We start from the raw sequence: 16,228 nt of genomic DNA on the forward strand, positions 1-16,228 counted from the left end.
AAATCTTGGCTTGTAAGGGGCTTGGCTATGATTTTACGAAGCGTCTTGCGCTTGCTGCGGGCCTGGGCCATGTTAAGCATATGATATCCTCTTGAAGATCATTTTTACAGCCTGGAGAATCATTTGATTGTTCATCAAACTAAGTATAGGGTCGACATGATTGTAACCGGCATTGCCACAACCTCTTATTCGCTAATAGATATCGATGGCCTATTTGGAAATATACCACTGTTCCACTTCTCAAGTCTTTGATTTGAAAGCGCCTTCTCCCATCAAGCGGGTTTGAGATGGTATTCCTGGTCACTGGCGTCAACGTGTTCATGGTCTTTAGGGCATACTTTACATGGTTCTTTCTCGCATTTTCTCTAATTCCAGGCTACGCCTAGATTACATTGTTGATCCGGCTGTGTGGGAGATGGCGCCGAAGAGTTGTACTGAAGGCATTCCTCCTGGTACCTCTTTAGTTCCCTCTTGATCGCGGCTGGCAATGTGTCTTGTTGATTTATGTGGTTGGAGGCAGCCGCTGCGGGGCAATTATGGTATACTGAACGCCACTGGCCCTCCCCGCAGCTGGAAGGCTTTTAATTTGATTCAAATTATGTCGAAGATTTCCTTGCTGTCTTTTTCCGGTTTTAATCCCGATTTTGTTGTACGTACCTTGGCGCACATCGTAAGCATTGCCTACTAAGAGCGTTAGCATACTTTCGTTCCATCTTGCAAGCTCCGCTTCTTTGAGGTGATTCTCTGACTCGAAACTTGACGACGAAGGCTGTCAATCCCAATTCAGAGCACGGCTGTTCTTTCAACACGCCCGCTTCCACGAATCTCCCTAAATATTACGCACATCGCTCCGTATGTTATCTGTGACGAAGTGAGTACCGTTGAAGATGCGGTGTTGCCAGCCGGTGCCTGCGACAAGTTAAAGGGCGAAAGGGGTGTGAGTAGCAGCGTTCGAGTCGATGATAGATAACTGTTGTGTTGTTAGTATGGAAATGTAGTTAGGAAGGCGGGGTACTCTACCATTTCTTCCGAAGAGACATGGGACACTACTAGCGCGGGTGGTTAAATCTCACGGCTTGATGTCTTAGAAGAAGGTTTTAAAGCATGAGACGACGACTGGATATTGGTATGAATGATCTTGGAAATAGGACGTGACCTGTCCCGCGAAGCATATAGAGGAGAGATGCCCTGCAACTAACTGTGATAGTGAGACCAGCCTTGACGTTGAAGGAGGTCTTCCGCCGCTGTGAAAGGATGGAGGGGGTGGTTTGAACTTTGAATGCAGGAGAGAGGGCAAGAGTTTCGGTATTTCTGGAGATAGAGGGGCTACCGAAGGGATGAACGAACGTAATACCTTAACCTTCTTTCTGTTAGATGACTTACTTCGGGGTAGTTGGTCCACTGACGGGGTCTAAAAGATACACACGGAGGGACTGCTTTATTACCTCCTCCACCCTGCGTAGCTGCCAAAATGTATGTTGACAATAATGACCGCTCTTCCGACAACGAGCACTCTAGATGCTCGCTCTACCTTACCACCTCTATTCCACCACCGCGCGGGCCTACAAAGAGCGGCGTTGTTCCACCATTACCGTCTCACCGCTCGACCTGTAAATCATCTTCTTCTCTCCGTTGTACAAGCAATAGCCTTGATCTAAGCCTCGTATCTTTCCACGGCTGATTCTCCACCGTGTCGCGAACCCTATGCTGATGTATGTAGTCTGACGTCCGGGCCCGAATCATCTCACGCAGCCGTTTACTAGTATCTTCGCACTTATACCGCGGCGGGAACCAAATAATTACAATTCTGCCATTGAATTGAACATGCTCGGCATGCCCGAGGAAGCGGTGCCCGTTTTCGATGTAGAGGAACGTCGTACTGCATATCGCCATTAATGGAGAGTTCGGATAGCACACTCGAGGGATAAAGGCAATGGAGAGACTTAGAGGAGAGACAGAACAACGTACAGAGTGAGAAGAAGACAAAGGAATAAAGGAGAGATGGAATTTCGCCCGGCTGAAGGCTGTCCGTCGACCGCCCGCGTTCTGTCTTCCGTCCTCGGTGCCGCTGGATAGGCGATCGGCAGGGATCTTCCGGCTTTAGCGGCCTCGAAATGGTCAGTCCTTTTGCACTGTCGTCTTTGCTGAACCAGCGTCCAAGCTGTTCATCATCGCTAACCTGTCTTGAGTCCCGTTCGCCATCTGGCCCGCCCCATAGCTTTCCTCAATAGGGGGTCCCTGTTCTTAGTACAAACAGCCTGTATATTCTCCGCTTTGATGACTCGCTGTGCCATCCGTGCGACTCCAGATTCTCTGCCATGTTTCCATTCCTGTGTAGTTGACTTTCCAGGACTGGCGAGGCTGATGGATGGGAAGGCGTATGGGCGTTGAGTGCGTAGTGATAGATCTGGTAGGTCGCGCTCTTTTGCAGGATCACTTTCGTAAGTGGGAGCTTCTGTCCGCTCATTTCCAACGGCTCGTGGGAGACCTATAGACTGTGTGCTCTCTTGTAAGTGTCTGGACAAAGCCCGTTGCAGCGGGTTGCTTACGCACCACTCACCCGCCTTCTTCCGGAGACCACCACCCCCAGTGCTCAAGACCTCGCAGAGGCATGACACTCTCGACGACGGATGGCATCCTGGAATGGTTAGCGAACTCTTCCGGCGTCCGTGATTCCATCTACCATATGAAGTCCGCCGCGTAGTCCACAGAACCAACGGAGTTTCGTTGCTTTATTCGGGGCTTTGGGCTGATCGTAGACGTGAGCGACAAGCCGTACAAGGCGCGTTGTTTCTATGCCTGCGCCATGCGCTTCGGTGCGCATGCGGTATCTTCAGCTGACCGGCTGGCGCCACCATCGCCAGTCTCCATTCTGCTCAGCTCACCCTGGTCGTGGCAGCCGGGCACACTCTCGGGCGAAGTCGGTGCTTCCGGTCCCCCTGTTATATGAAGTAGCACTGCGGATGCCGTGCTCGTGAGGACGTTTATCGGAGTGTCGGCATGCGGTTGCGCGGTTGGGTGGGATTGGGTTGGGGCATAGGTCGTGAGACGGCGATCGCGGTGCTAAGGAGCGAGAGCGAGTTGTTCGATGCAGGACTTCGGTGTGGCGCATTGGCTGGTGGGCGGAGGAGAGGAGTTATTGGCTCACCATGGACGCGAGGAGACTGTGCAGTGATGTAGACCGAACAGAGAGCTCCGTGGAGCGAGATATTAGTGGTCGGTTGCAGCGATGTTGGCGGCAGAACTTTCAGCGCCTGGTGCAAACTCTTCGATGCTCCAGCAAAGGGAGCTCTCACGGTCGAAGACGCAATGAATGTTGCTTGAGACCGGGCATGCGGTTCGAGGGCGCAAGAGATGGACGTTGGTGGCTACGGGCGTCAACGAGCTGGACAGCAAGTCCTTGAGTCTCCAAGTAAAGAGCATGAGGATCTCTACAGCAGCTTTTGCCGGACATGGGCTGTAGCTTCTGCGCTCGCACTCACGGTAAAAATGATTGTTGCTCTCGCTGGAGTGCCACTTCCTACGTCATGGCAGCTTCCAGGGCATTCCATTGGACCGCCACAAGAGTGAGCGCCCTAGGCAACCATGGCCCAGTGGCGTACCTGCCGAAATAGAGGGTAGCATGCACCCCATCACTCGCTTAGCTAGGCGTTGCCCGGTGTGATGGCCCCGTGCGCATGCCGCGGCCAGACCTTTATAAACCCCTCCCTTCCGCCCAGCTCCGTCTCTTCTTTTCTTCTTAAGCTCTCTTGCCATTTTGGCTAAGATAAATTGCAGTAGCAGTTCTTTTTAGTTTAATCTCTAAAACGCCCCTACGGGGGCATTTTTCTTGATTAATCTAGTTTTTGGAAACTGGCCGGTGGCCTCTGGGCGCCGCCTATCTTGTCACTGGTCACAGTGTCGCCTCTATTGCACTGTCTGGGGCTGATGCGAATTCCAGTTTTCTTTTTCGTTGGTCGACTCGACTTGCTCGGGTCGCTGAGGAAGAAGAGCCTTCTCTGCATTGCCTTGTGATCGTGACGTGCTGGCTGCTTGCGTCTTTGGTGTTGAGCTACGTTGGAGCCCGCCTGTCGCCGCTCGTGGCCTTTACCATGCTATTTGCCACTTGCGCGCCCGCAGACGTGGTGTTTTGGGCACTCGCAACGCGCGCCTTAGCTACGGTGACGCGTGGTGGCGACTCTCGCGGCGGACAGGCTGTACCCGCTGGCTACTACGCTTCTCGTCTTTGTTTGCGCTCACGAGCTTCGGCACATCACCGCGGCCCATGAAGTCTTCCGTAGCTTCGAATTTGTCAGGCCGCCACCCGGATCAAGTGGTCAGACAGTCCTGCGACAGCCTCACCCCAGCGGTAAGTTCGTAGCGGCAATGCCACCCTCAATGCCCTAACTTGACAACACTCCCACAGGCTGATCAAGACCGCCTAGCCGAGCGCATGCTCTTCGGTGAGCTATTTCCGCACCCATCGTTGTCAGCTTCTGTAAGGATCCTTCTGAAACACGCTCGCCAGTTGCCGACCCAGACCTGGGGCGTCACTACCACGGCGAGTCCGAGCGCATGCTTCTCCACCAGCCACTGACACATCTTCGCCATTCGTCCTTCCATTTTCCTCTACCTCCCGCTCGTCTAGCCTTTCACCACCACCGTAACGACGCCGCCATCATCACTGCCGCCGCTACCACCATAGCCATTGCGTGTCTCCGCCACCGCCACCGTCAATCTCGCCCTCCAAGAAGTCCACAGCAGACAGGACCCCGAAGACCGCCCCTTATCGCAGGCTAAAATGGCTCCGGTCTATAACGTCGTAGTACCTGGGCGCCTTTTCCTCGTGGAAGGGCAAGTTCCACCTGCTCACACCTTTCTGGCTTTGCTGCCGCTGACAACCGCCATAGCTCGGTCCTTCAGACCCGGACGATCCTACCTTGACAGCCAATACCCTCCAGCCGCTCGTGCTCTCGTCATCGCCCCCCAAACCTCTCGCATGCCGCTCAACCATTTGCACATCGCCCGAGGCTCCACTACATAATCCGGGTGATAATCGTTCAAGGGCGGAATTTCAGGGGGGTATTGGGTCTGCCTATCGAGCAGTACTTCAGGAGAAGTGTGGATAGTGGGAACAACAGAAGCGGAGTGGAAGTGGGGCACATCTATGGCGCTTAGTGGTCTAGCCCGCGAGCCGTGTCCAAGCGGGTGTGGCACCACACGCGTAAGTTGCCTGCTCTATCCATCCTACTCGGCGTCAACATTGACTGTGCTGCTTGGATGTTTAGCTGGCACACCTCTCAAAGTACCAGACCGAAAGCGAGTCTGCCCATTGTGCTGGCTTTCCGCCGCCGCAACCCCTTCCGCGGCTTTGCCTCGATTTCGAGACCCTGCTTCGCCATGCGATCCCTACTCGAACTGCTCGCTCAAAGAAGCTCGAGCGCTTTGCGGAGATACTACACTTGCTTGAAGGCCAATTGCGATGGTCTGGCGGATAGGCTGTGAAGTGTCACTTCTGAGCTATATCCTGCCATCTGGCTTGCCGCCGGGGACTTGCCAGCAGAACCGCGTCGACGGGAAGATCTGCGCTAACTTGCGGCTTTGACATTTCCCAGAGCTTCTACCTGCTTTAACATCAGGTATGGCAGTCTTCTTGCTGTCATGGACCTTCCCCTGATAGCCAGCGTGGACGTTGTCGAAGACCTACGCACCATTAACGTCAACAGGGTGTGCCGGCTTCACCGAAGCCAAAACTGGTAGAAGTTCAGTCTCGCCTGCGACGAATACACCCGTCCCTACAACTACCTCCGTCGCAACGACACCACCGACCCCTTCGACATCTGGAACAGCATGCGGTAAGCCGTCCCTCACTCCGCATCACCACCCCTCACACTGATCTGTATACCACCACAGCTCGCTGAATGTTTGTGCTCTGATACGACCGAGAAGGACTGCACTGTTCGACGGCCTTCGAGAGTAGCAGACCAAGTGAATTGATCAATAAGGCCCCCCCTTCTTGGGAACACCTCCACAATCCTTGACAATCCACGCGTTTCTTGGACAGGAACGAAGACTCGATCAACACGAACTTCGCCAGCGGGCATCCATGATGCCCTTCGGACTTTTCACCCGGCCGGTTCTTCCTTGTCAAGAACCCCCCAGCGCCAGCATACTCTCGATCATTTCGAAATCCCGAGCGCCTGGCCGCCGCGGAGATCACCACGTCCGTATCGTGACCCCTTGGGCCCGCTCTGCCCGAGCCAGAAGCATGGCCGCAAAGCCGTTTGGAGCGCCTCGCCGCGACTGCACGCTCCACTACCAGCTGTTGGCCGGGGCGTCTTGCTGATGCCAACGCGCGTTGCAAAGTTCAGTTCTTGTCTCGCCCCACGCTGGCCCCTTCCGCTGTCCACACTTTTGCTCAACACGTCGGCTCCCGTCTCGTGCTCCCTCTTTCGCGCCGCACGCCAAACAGCACTGCTTGTTCCCGGATAGCTCTTGGAAGGACGATATGAGGGAAGGGAAACATTTGGATTTCCATTAAAGTAGAGGGGCCGTAAGGGTCATCGGTTGAAGCGCGCCTGCGTGTGTTGTGGAATACCGGCCGGTTACCTATGTTTGAGACTCTGGGCAGTATCGCACGGGAGTTGAAAGAAAATGAATACTCACACACACCTCCTAGGCCGTTCATGAGGTTTCCATTTTACTCTCTTCGGCGGACTTGCCCATTGAGAGGTCCGTCCATGCTTGTCGACTTCCCTAATCAGAGCTTCCCGGCGTGTTTTGCGATGGCACAGTTGGCAGATCAAGAACGCGGAAGTACGCTGAGCTACAATAGTCATCACTCACGTTTGGTCCTTGCACGAGTATTTCCCGCAACCTCATCAATTAATCAAGTCTGTCTTCGATTAATATACCTGTTGGACATCACGTATATTCAATAACGTTGAGGCTCATCATCATCAACCCAACAGGATCATCTTCAGCAACGCTTCATCTTGATCAACACCCTTGTTAAGCCTTGCAAGCGCTGCCCCTTCATTCGTCCATCTATATAAACCCCACGTAGTAGCAGCGTGTAATGAGACATCCAGTCGACCAGTTTCTACCTGTCCCCGCCGGTGATCACCGTCCGACAGTACCCATCTCTCTGATTTATTCCATCAAGCAAACAAGGCGTCTTCTTTCCCACACGAAAAACCCCACCAAGCCCCCACTCCCGATTCCGATTGTGTTGAACCTCCAGCCATGTCTCCTTTCTCGTCCGTTCTATGCCACAACAGATGCGTCGGCACGACCAACCCGAGGCGGGAGTCCGTCTCCAGAACTCCCTTTCTCAGGCTGGCCATGCCGCATAGAGTAGCCCCAGTTCCCCCAGAGCGCTCTTTTTTCCGGCACAACAAGCCGGTAGGTGGGACCCAGCTAGAGGCGGGAGGGAGCAACCCCAGGTGTTTGGAAAGAGATGGTAATCCGGCCAGCCATGGACTCTTCCATCTCAAGAGCCCACTGCACGAGGCAGGACACCGGGGGGCAAGCTGATGATGCTGCGGCCCCCGACCTGTGTCCCGCCCCTGACGTGAGGCGGGGGGCTGGATGGCGCTGGGACCCGTCTCCTTCTCCTTGGGCGCAAGACCTAACCTCTTCTTCGTTGCCACCCGATTGAGGTCGACGGCGACGAAGGCGCGCGGCTGTGCCGGGAGGCCCTAACCTCCCCCTTGGGAAGTGTAGGCCTTCGGGGTTCCCGGCCCTTTCCGTTGTTGCCCGCGGGATTGCTGGGCAGGGAGAGCCCTCCGCATCTATTCATGATGATGATGCTTGTCGTCAACTTGGCCCACTGGGCACCAGCACCGGTCTGGCGGAACGGCCATGATGCCCGGGATTGGAGCAGTAGAATTCGGGATTTGACGGCCTCACCACCGGGTTCCATCCTCCCGGTGGTCCGGTTCTCTCCCACCGTCTCATCCAGCTGGGTACGCCACCGCAGTGGCATGTAGCAAGCGAGGAAAGAAAGACCTGTTGTCGTCCTCCATTGCGGAGGACCGCGCAAGCCACGGTGCGGGCCTGGGCCTGGGCCGGGTCGCAGCGGCAGTACAGGCGAGTATGATCCGAGAGAACAGGAACGGCGGCCTTGAGGTTTCCCCCAAAAGTCCGAAGAACGCAGAACGCGGCATCACGCCAGCGAAAGTGCAAGACGGGCCCTCATCCACCACAATCGACGTCCATGGCTGGAGAGATTTCTCCCAAGGGCAGTCCGAAGGGACGGAACTGCCCTCATCCACCATGAACGACGATTGTGGCTGGAGAGAAACTCCCGAGGGCCCATCTTGGCACTGTACTCGGCAGTGAGCTCAACAGTAGGCTCGGGAGGACGATCCTGCCTCTCCATAATAGTAGCACCATCTGCAGGGCGCCATTCCTTGTATCGTAGCGAGTCGGGGAGGCCCAGTTGGTACGAGCCTTGCGACGCTCGCTCTGGCATTGCTGCAAAGAAGCTTCCGAGGCGATCATGAAGCGCCTTGATGAAGTCCTTTTGGTTCGACTTGTTGTAGTACGGTAGAGGGTTGTGGAGGTCAATGTGGAGGTTCGTGAGACGACTCCAGAAAGCCACGGTCATCCATGTGGTTTCCTTGAAGGCGGACCGCGCCATTCTCGCACTCGACTGAAGAAGTCGAGGCTTAACGACAATGACAATGATCAAGATGGACTCGAAGCAAATTCTTCTCCTTCTTTTTCTTCTTGTTCTTGTCCAAGGCCGAGGCTCCAGCGGACCACTCGTGTTTGCGCTTCTTCGCCAACCGCGTCGAGCTTCTCCTCTCTGACAGGTGTAAACGAGGGATTGGCTCATGATGGAGGTGGATTTCGAAATGGAGGCTGAAGCGGACTCGCCGGCCGGCCCGGCAAGGGACGGTTTGCGCTGGTATAAGCCGAGTGTGCGACCGCTCGCAGAAGCGTCTACCAAAAGTCAGCGATGTTCACGAAGGTTGTCTGCTGTTCAAGCTGCTTACCAGCTGTGTCGAAGTGAGGTGATTCAAGGATCCGGCACGCAAGCTTTGTGGGCGCGCCAGAGTGTGTGGTTGTGCAGGGCTTGCTGCCGCCGTCACTGCTGTCAGATGCGTCAGCCTAATCATCTCCACGCCGTGACTCTGCGCAGCGCTGTCACGCAAACAGAGAGTATGAAAGGGGAAGACACATACCGGAAGTGGCTTTGTGAAACTATGCAGTGAGCAGCAGATGTTGTTGAGGCGGCGGAAGTAAGAGCTCGGGGTGTTGTGTAGGTCTGGATGAGAAGAAGTGAGGAGGCAAGGAGCTGGTTGAAATAGATCAGGCTGGGAGGGAAGCACCGCAGGCAGCTAAAGATGGCAGGCGCGTTTTCGGAGCGGTATTAGTCACGGGGACGCGCCCGGTGACGGGAAATTGGTCTGGTGCTGGAGGCGAGGCCTTGGATGGCGAGGCAGGAACCCTTTCAGCGACAACCGCGCGCGCTGTTGCCTCTTCTGAGCAGGACCCGGTCTTGATACGCAACATCTCCACCCGCTACTGCAGGCATAGACGAGGGCTGACAATTGCAAAGAAACTCCAGTAAAGTGCGGTGCCTCCTCCCCAGCTACCCCAGCGCAACACCTCACCCGCACGCAAGCCCGTTCACTGGCCCTCTCTGAGCTCCTCACCCACACCGCGACGGTGGATGGAGGAGGATAGATTGAGGATAGACTGGATGCGATGAGAAAGAAGGGCGAGGCAAGGAATAAGGAGAGCAAGTAGAGGAGGGAGCAGACGAGGGCGTCTTCCGACGGCAGAATCCAATCAAGTGGCACGAGGTGGAACTGCTGCTGTGCAGAGCCGCTGTCGCCTCCCAAAATGTGCGCGCAAACTGCCGAATGGACGAGATCAGCTTGGCAGCAGCGGATCTGGTCAATATAGCGACGAGTGGTGGTCCGCTACGGTACTACCAGTGGCACAGCGACGTGGAACCCCTCCTCTCAGCTTGAACAATGACCGCCAGTTGCCCGCGAGGATGATCGCTAGAAGTTCCAGCCGCACGCCCAAGAACTCTGAGACCGAGACACGCCACGCGCCGTGCTGGCCATTCAACCTTCCTCTCCACCACCCGGTCTTGACGACCCTCCCGCCGCTGGCCTTCAACGCCTGGGCACTACTAATTTTAGCATACCTCGCGGTCAGACAAACACTATAGGCACCACCGTCAGCGACTGGGACTGTGTCGTGCGCACCACACCCGGCATATAACTTTATTCGCGGTACCTTCAGCTGTGTCAGCCATCTCAAGGCAGCTCTATCTCAGTAGGCGGACCAGCTGACGACCAGTGGAGGTATCAAGACGCCTCTAGAGGCACCTCGACATCTGGTACCGTGTGCAAAGATTTCTCGCCGTACGAGGTAGTTGTTACAGTCGAACCATGCGCTTCTTTCTTGACTCTGTTAACTCTGGATAGCAGTATGATTATCACGATGCCTAGGCCGACCGGCCTTCAACGAGCTCATAAATTAAGTTCTACATCATCTTCAAAGCTTGAGAAGACTCGGTAGCAGCTTTACCGCCCTCGTTCGCATCGCCAGCAACTTGAACAGCCTCAATACCGGCCAAGACAGGGTGTTCACCTAGTCGAAAAGATTCCAAGTTGCGCAATAGGCTCGTCCCTTTCTTCCAGCGCAGATGTCACTGACCACGAAGCCTTTAGTGTATCTACTGTATTTCTCTCGCAAACGAAGCCTCCAACGTCCCGTCATTAGCCCTCTCGAAGTACTCGCAGTTACAACACCTCCGCCGCTATCATACAATATAACAATACCACTGTCTGAAGGCCCGACCAGTTTCGTTCAGTTCTATGACCGAATCGCTCTCTCCATGTGGGACGAGGCTCCCATCAAGTTCCCTCAAGACCAGAAAAGTCAGCGTCGCGGCTATACACCACAAAGGCGCTTGTCAGCACCGGCGGATGGCGGTGGATGAGAATGTGCAGAGCCGGATTTAGGCGGGGGGAAGATAAAAATGAGCCACGTTGGAGCTCGACGAGGTACGTGAGACCTGGCAGTTCGCGTCTCTGTTGGATGTCATGCCTCACGGTACTCAGTGCTCTGGAGGGCTCAATGCCTTGCATAGATGGACACTGGAAGTCGCATGTGGAATAATCTGGTTTGGAGGATGTATGGTAAGTGGAGAATCAGGCTTACCGGCTCCGCGTAAGGTATTGATTTAGCTCAAGCCCCTGCTTCGCGTCATCATGCTCTTCGGACCCTACTGCTACTTCTTGAGCCACGCCAGTGTCGTCTTTGCAGCCTTCATCATCATCGGCGCACCATTGCACATCAGCACCAAGATTCTCATCCTCCTTCGGTCATGAGGACCCATCTTTCAGCCAGTCTTTGCACTGCCTTTGAGCACGCTGCACATTGCGTCCCGCAATACTGGAAGATGTTCAAGACCGCTAAGAAAGATGGCATCAGGTGGCCCTCATGATCTATGTGTTTCTGCCCCTGTCAAACTTAGATGATTGCCGCCACTGACACAAGGTTCACAGTCCAGGAAGATGCCTTGCCCAAGGCTGACTCACGAACCCTTACTGGACGTTCATCTCTCAGCACCACATTGTCTCCTCACAACTGACTATTGAGTCTACTACGGCTTAAGGCACTCAATCTGCAAGTCTCACCGAAGCCGACATTGTTTTCATTACAAAATGCATAGCGCTGGACCGCTAGTAGCTTGCGCCCTCCCTACCTTCCACATGTCCTCCTTCCACGAGAATCTCGCGGTCAACGCGTCCAACTTCGCGTTCATTGAGGTCGTCTCCATGCACGCGTGGTGGGGTTTCGGACGCCACCAGGGTGATTCATCACTGCTCTGTTCAAAGGAACATCGGAGGAACTTCTCGCAGCTCTTTGTGAAACTACAGGGATCCAAAGGGAGACGATCTCCTCTTCTGTGATTGTAAACTGAACCCAAAACTTATGCGGCTAATGAACGTATGTACAACAGCAAATTTCACCATGTAGGTTCCACCAATCAATGGACGATAGGAGTTTGGCAGCTTCAACGATCGAATCAAACCTCGAAAGGCTAGGCCGCTCTACCCCTGCTTCCAATCATGCAATTTAAAAGCAACGTCTTGAGGGGGAAAGAACAATATCAGTGGCGAACAATAGTAAGCCAAGAACAATATCAACACCGATTGCCGAGACCGTCCCCTTCATGAGCCATCTTCGAAGGGGCGGCATTGCCTTTCTTTGTCTGAGACGCGTATATGGACCACTCTCTCCCCGCTCGTTTCATCGGTACTCACCAAATCAGTAGTCAAAACCCAACTCACCTACATACATTCCTTACGCACCACACCCAACCATGAAGCTCACCACCGCCATCTTCCTCACCCTCAACGCCGCCGCCCTCACCCTCGCGGCTCCCCAGTCCCTCGGCGACACCCCCACCTCCCCGGACACCCCATCCGAGTTCGGCCCCGCCTACCCGGTCCCCGACCTCGGCACGGACTCGCCCGTCGCGCCCTCGGCCGCCGCCGCCGCCGCCGACATCTCCGCCCGCGGCTGGGCCCCGCTCCCGCCGAAGATCCGCTACTGCCAGCACGCCAACGGCGGCGGCGCGTGCAAGAACCAAGACATCCAGCAGTGGTCGTGCTACAACTTCGAGTCCTACTGGAACGACCGCGTCAGCAGCATCTACGTCAACCCCGGCTGGCTGTGCTGGCTGCACGCCGACAAGAATTGCAACGGGCGGTATGCGCAGTTCCGCGCGCCGGGCATCTTGGATCTGGGGAGGGGTTCGGGGCTGAATGATCAGGGGAGCTCGTTCAAGTGTGTGCCTTCGCAGCAGTGAGGGGCGCATTCTTGTCGAGGTTGTTTGTTCGGGTTCCGTGTCTGCGGTGTTTTGGGGCCTGGTTTTTGTTTTGGGGTTGGGGAGAAGCTGCGTTTTTTTGGTCTGTATATACTTGGAATGTAGGCTTGTGTTGCCGCGCTTAAGAGCGGTGGATGTTTTAACGACCGGTCTGTTCCTGAGATGCGAAGCATACCTGGTGTTCGTATCCCTCTGCTGACGTTCGAGCTATGAGATGAAGGTGCTGTATATGATAGTCGAACCGCCTTACAGGACTCGTTTTCTATCATACTTTTCCCAGGAAGGCTGATACCGGCGTCGTGTAGAAACGAAAGCTACCCCGTACACTCCCTACCTGATGGTGCCCATCTTCGCATGTTATCGAGATGTTGAAACAGTCTCGAAGTATGCTGGGGATAGCGGCTTTTCCGCTCCTCAGCGTATATGCGCCATCCTAAGTACCGCACTGTCGCAACGTTTCCGCTGACAAGCTACCGCTATCGCATGGATCATCGCATATTCTAGATGGCTGGAACGGTTGCGGACCAAGCATTCGCTCCCTATGTAAGTGCCAGACAGCACTATACGCATGAATGGAGACACCTTCGTGTCTGTTCCAATCACACTCTGAACCCCATCGCAGTTTCAGCACATCACCGCAGCACACTTCAGAGAGGAACCTTCTATCGACTCATATGCTTTTATACCGGCCATCTCGATCCTCCTTTGTCAGAACATCAACCTTTGGGCTTAGATCGAGAACAGACAGCTTCTAGGCGCTAGCGAGACATCTTCCGTGGGTAGCTGCGGATCAAGCCCGAATCGATGATGGGAGGGTATCGGACGTTCCTTATAGCGCCTTTGACGCCGCTTTTCTCGTGTCAGGCTGCAGCGACGCGTGTCTGCGCGGACAAATGGACGGCCGAAGGACAGAATTGTGTGGGCATCATGTATTGCGAAGTGATAGAACCCTACCACCCTTGTGCGTGTATGTATGTAAGGACTCTGAGTGCGGCGAGGGTTTGGCGCAGGTGGGGTACGAATCTCAGTGATGATTTGTACAGGCCGCCGCTGCGTAGCTGGTATCGTAAAACTGCTCTTTCAGCGAGAAATTTGGGCACCATAATGACGAGTTAATGGCCGCCGCTTCCCTCTACCATCCATGACCAACCGCTGTCAATCATCACGCCTACTCCGTCCGCTTCGACCTACTCACAAACAGGCAGTCTTGTCTCTCTTTCCTCCGCCGAGCTGCCGCGGGTCGAGCTTGAAGCAAAGAATCATCTGCCTCAACGACCAGGGACTATTCGTTTGAACCAGTCCTCTTGAAACATATAGCTCTCTCAGCGGCACTAGCGGAGGCCTGGTTATCCGTCCTGAATTCACAGCATGAATATCGCGCCCGCTGTGGAAGGGGCATGCTGTAGCGCCACTGGGTGGGGCAACTACGCTTGCCAGACTCACAGCGCATTCCGAGCTGTCCGGTTCTCCAGGTGCGGTCATCCCATGCGTTGGGTCCGTCCTGGCTGACGATGAGCCAGGCGCCCTTGTTCCTCAGCGGACCAGGACACGGCGCGCGCTTCTCATATCTTTTTTGTGTCCGAGAGAGTTGCATTTCGGATAGTCTGTTGCTGGCATTTCACTGAAGAGCGTGTTCGGAATGGTAGCTATGTGGAGAGTGCTGGAGCGATGAGGTCGGCGGCGGGATAGACTGGCTGATGGAGCTGTCTGTGTGCAAGTGACAGCTGTGAAGGGAGGAGCCGTATGCGGACACAAATCCCTAGGGCCTGTTTCATCAGTGCTTGGACTGGATGTAGCGCGGCGCACTCATCAGTTGCCACTCGGAGCGTTGGGCGAGACGAACGGGCTGAACTTGCTCGCATGATGTGTGAAGCGCTGGCAGCCTGGAGGTTGGACGCACAACGGATCTGTCTTGAGCGTGACGAGAGGCTCTGGGACTTGGGAAGTGGGATGTTTCCCAGAGCGTGGCGTCCTGGCTGTCGAGTCCGAGGCTCTGTTTGGTGGTGGCATCACTCAGGTTGGCGCGGCGGTGACCAGCTTCGACGAGGAGCTGAAACGGTGACGGGAGCGGTTGTGTGATGTGACAGTGATGGCAGCGGGATTTGAGATGCTTGCGCGCATAGAGTCTCTCCGCAGCTGAATGAGCCGTAGGTAGGTGGTTGAGCCGGCAGGGTAGAGGAACGGCGGGGCGGCTGCTTCAGGAAGGTGGCAGCGAGCTACAGGATACGCTTGCGCGGGCTGGTGCTGGAGGGCGGCACCCTCACTCAAGCGCAGACCGCGCTGAAAGCCTGAAATTCCCTCCACTCCACGCGCAGTTCCATTGCCTGTCTTGCTGCTGTTTTGCTGTGCGCATACGTGACATATCGTGAAGTAAAGCTACCTACATAGCTTCGGATGGGCTTTGTGCAGTTCATACTGGCGTGCATCCCACCATAGAGATAAGGATATAAGCCCGCCCACATGGCTTGCGTCTCCTCAAATCCCCCTCTTAGCCGGTAAAGAACAAGCCGATGACATCTACATGTAGACAGCCAGTATTGCCGTTCAAGCGTCGTGGGCTGACACGGTCGCGCCGTCTGGCATCAATTTGCGCCTCAGCCCATCCGGTGATGGAAATGCAGCTTCCGCACTCAGAGCTCACCCTTAAGAAATTGGACCAGCATGAGGTCCCTGGCTGCTGGTAGTCGCATGGCATCCATCCATCCCAGTGCGCCGCCGCCACCCGCATGATGGAGCGAGAGCAGACCGAAACCACGGAAGACAGGCAGCGCGCCATCAACACAAAGCGAAGCGCGCGACGGCCGTAACAGGCACGTTTCATTTCTCAGCCAACCAGAAGCAAGGCAAGCAAGGCGCCGGCGCAAGGCGAGCTGGCATACGAGCGGCATGTGAGTCGCAGATAGCAGCGTCACCGGCGCAGAAGGAACTGGCGGAGCTCGTCCGCATCCTCTTAATTGAATCCTCTTCCTCAAAGACCGGCTCAAGGCCAGTACAAAAGACGAAAAGAGTTCGCATCAGCCCGAGACAGTGCAATACAGGCGACACAGTGGGAAGTGACATGGGTGCTGCGACGCCCCAGCCGGCCACTCCCCCATTTCCAAAAATAAGATAACACAAGATTCCGCCCGTAGGCGGTTGCTCCGGTGTTACCCAGAACAGAGACTCCACTGTCTCGGATCTAAGCCAAATGGCAAAGAGAGCGAAGAAGAAAAGAAGAGGAGCTTGAGGGGGGTGCGGGGGTTTATATAATTTTTTCGACGGGTGCGGTTGATCCGGTGGCACGTGGAGTCCGCCTGGGCTGGTGGGGCAACCGGGTGCCAGGCAACAGGGCAGCGGACCGATGTGGAAGGGGCGACCTCTGGGCATTGCGCAGGTGTTCACTAT

General features: G+C 55.3%; 1 protein-coding gene across 1 annotated transcript; it reads left to right on the forward strand.

Moving 5' to 3' along the window:
* Positions 1 to 12,337: 12,337 nt before the first annotated feature.
* Positions 12,338 to 12,826, forward strand: BKCO1_6400038 (beta gamma crystallin protein; the record flags this gene model as incomplete). The annotated part of the gene is made up of 1 exon (XM_020278191.1): positions 12,338 to 12,826. One exon carries the CDS (start codon positions 12,338 to 12,340, stop codon positions 12,824 to 12,826), a length of 489 nt encoding a protein of 162 aa, XP_020126483.1.
* Positions 12,827 to 16,228: the final 3,402 nt, after the last annotated feature.

This window comes from Diplodia corticola, assembly GCF_001883845.1.
Source record: "Diplodia corticola strain CBS 112549 chromosome Unknown scaffold64, whole genome shotgun sequence".
NCBI classification, from domain to species: Eukaryota; Fungi; Ascomycota; class Dothideomycetes; order Botryosphaeriales; family Botryosphaeriaceae; genus Diplodia; species Diplodia corticola.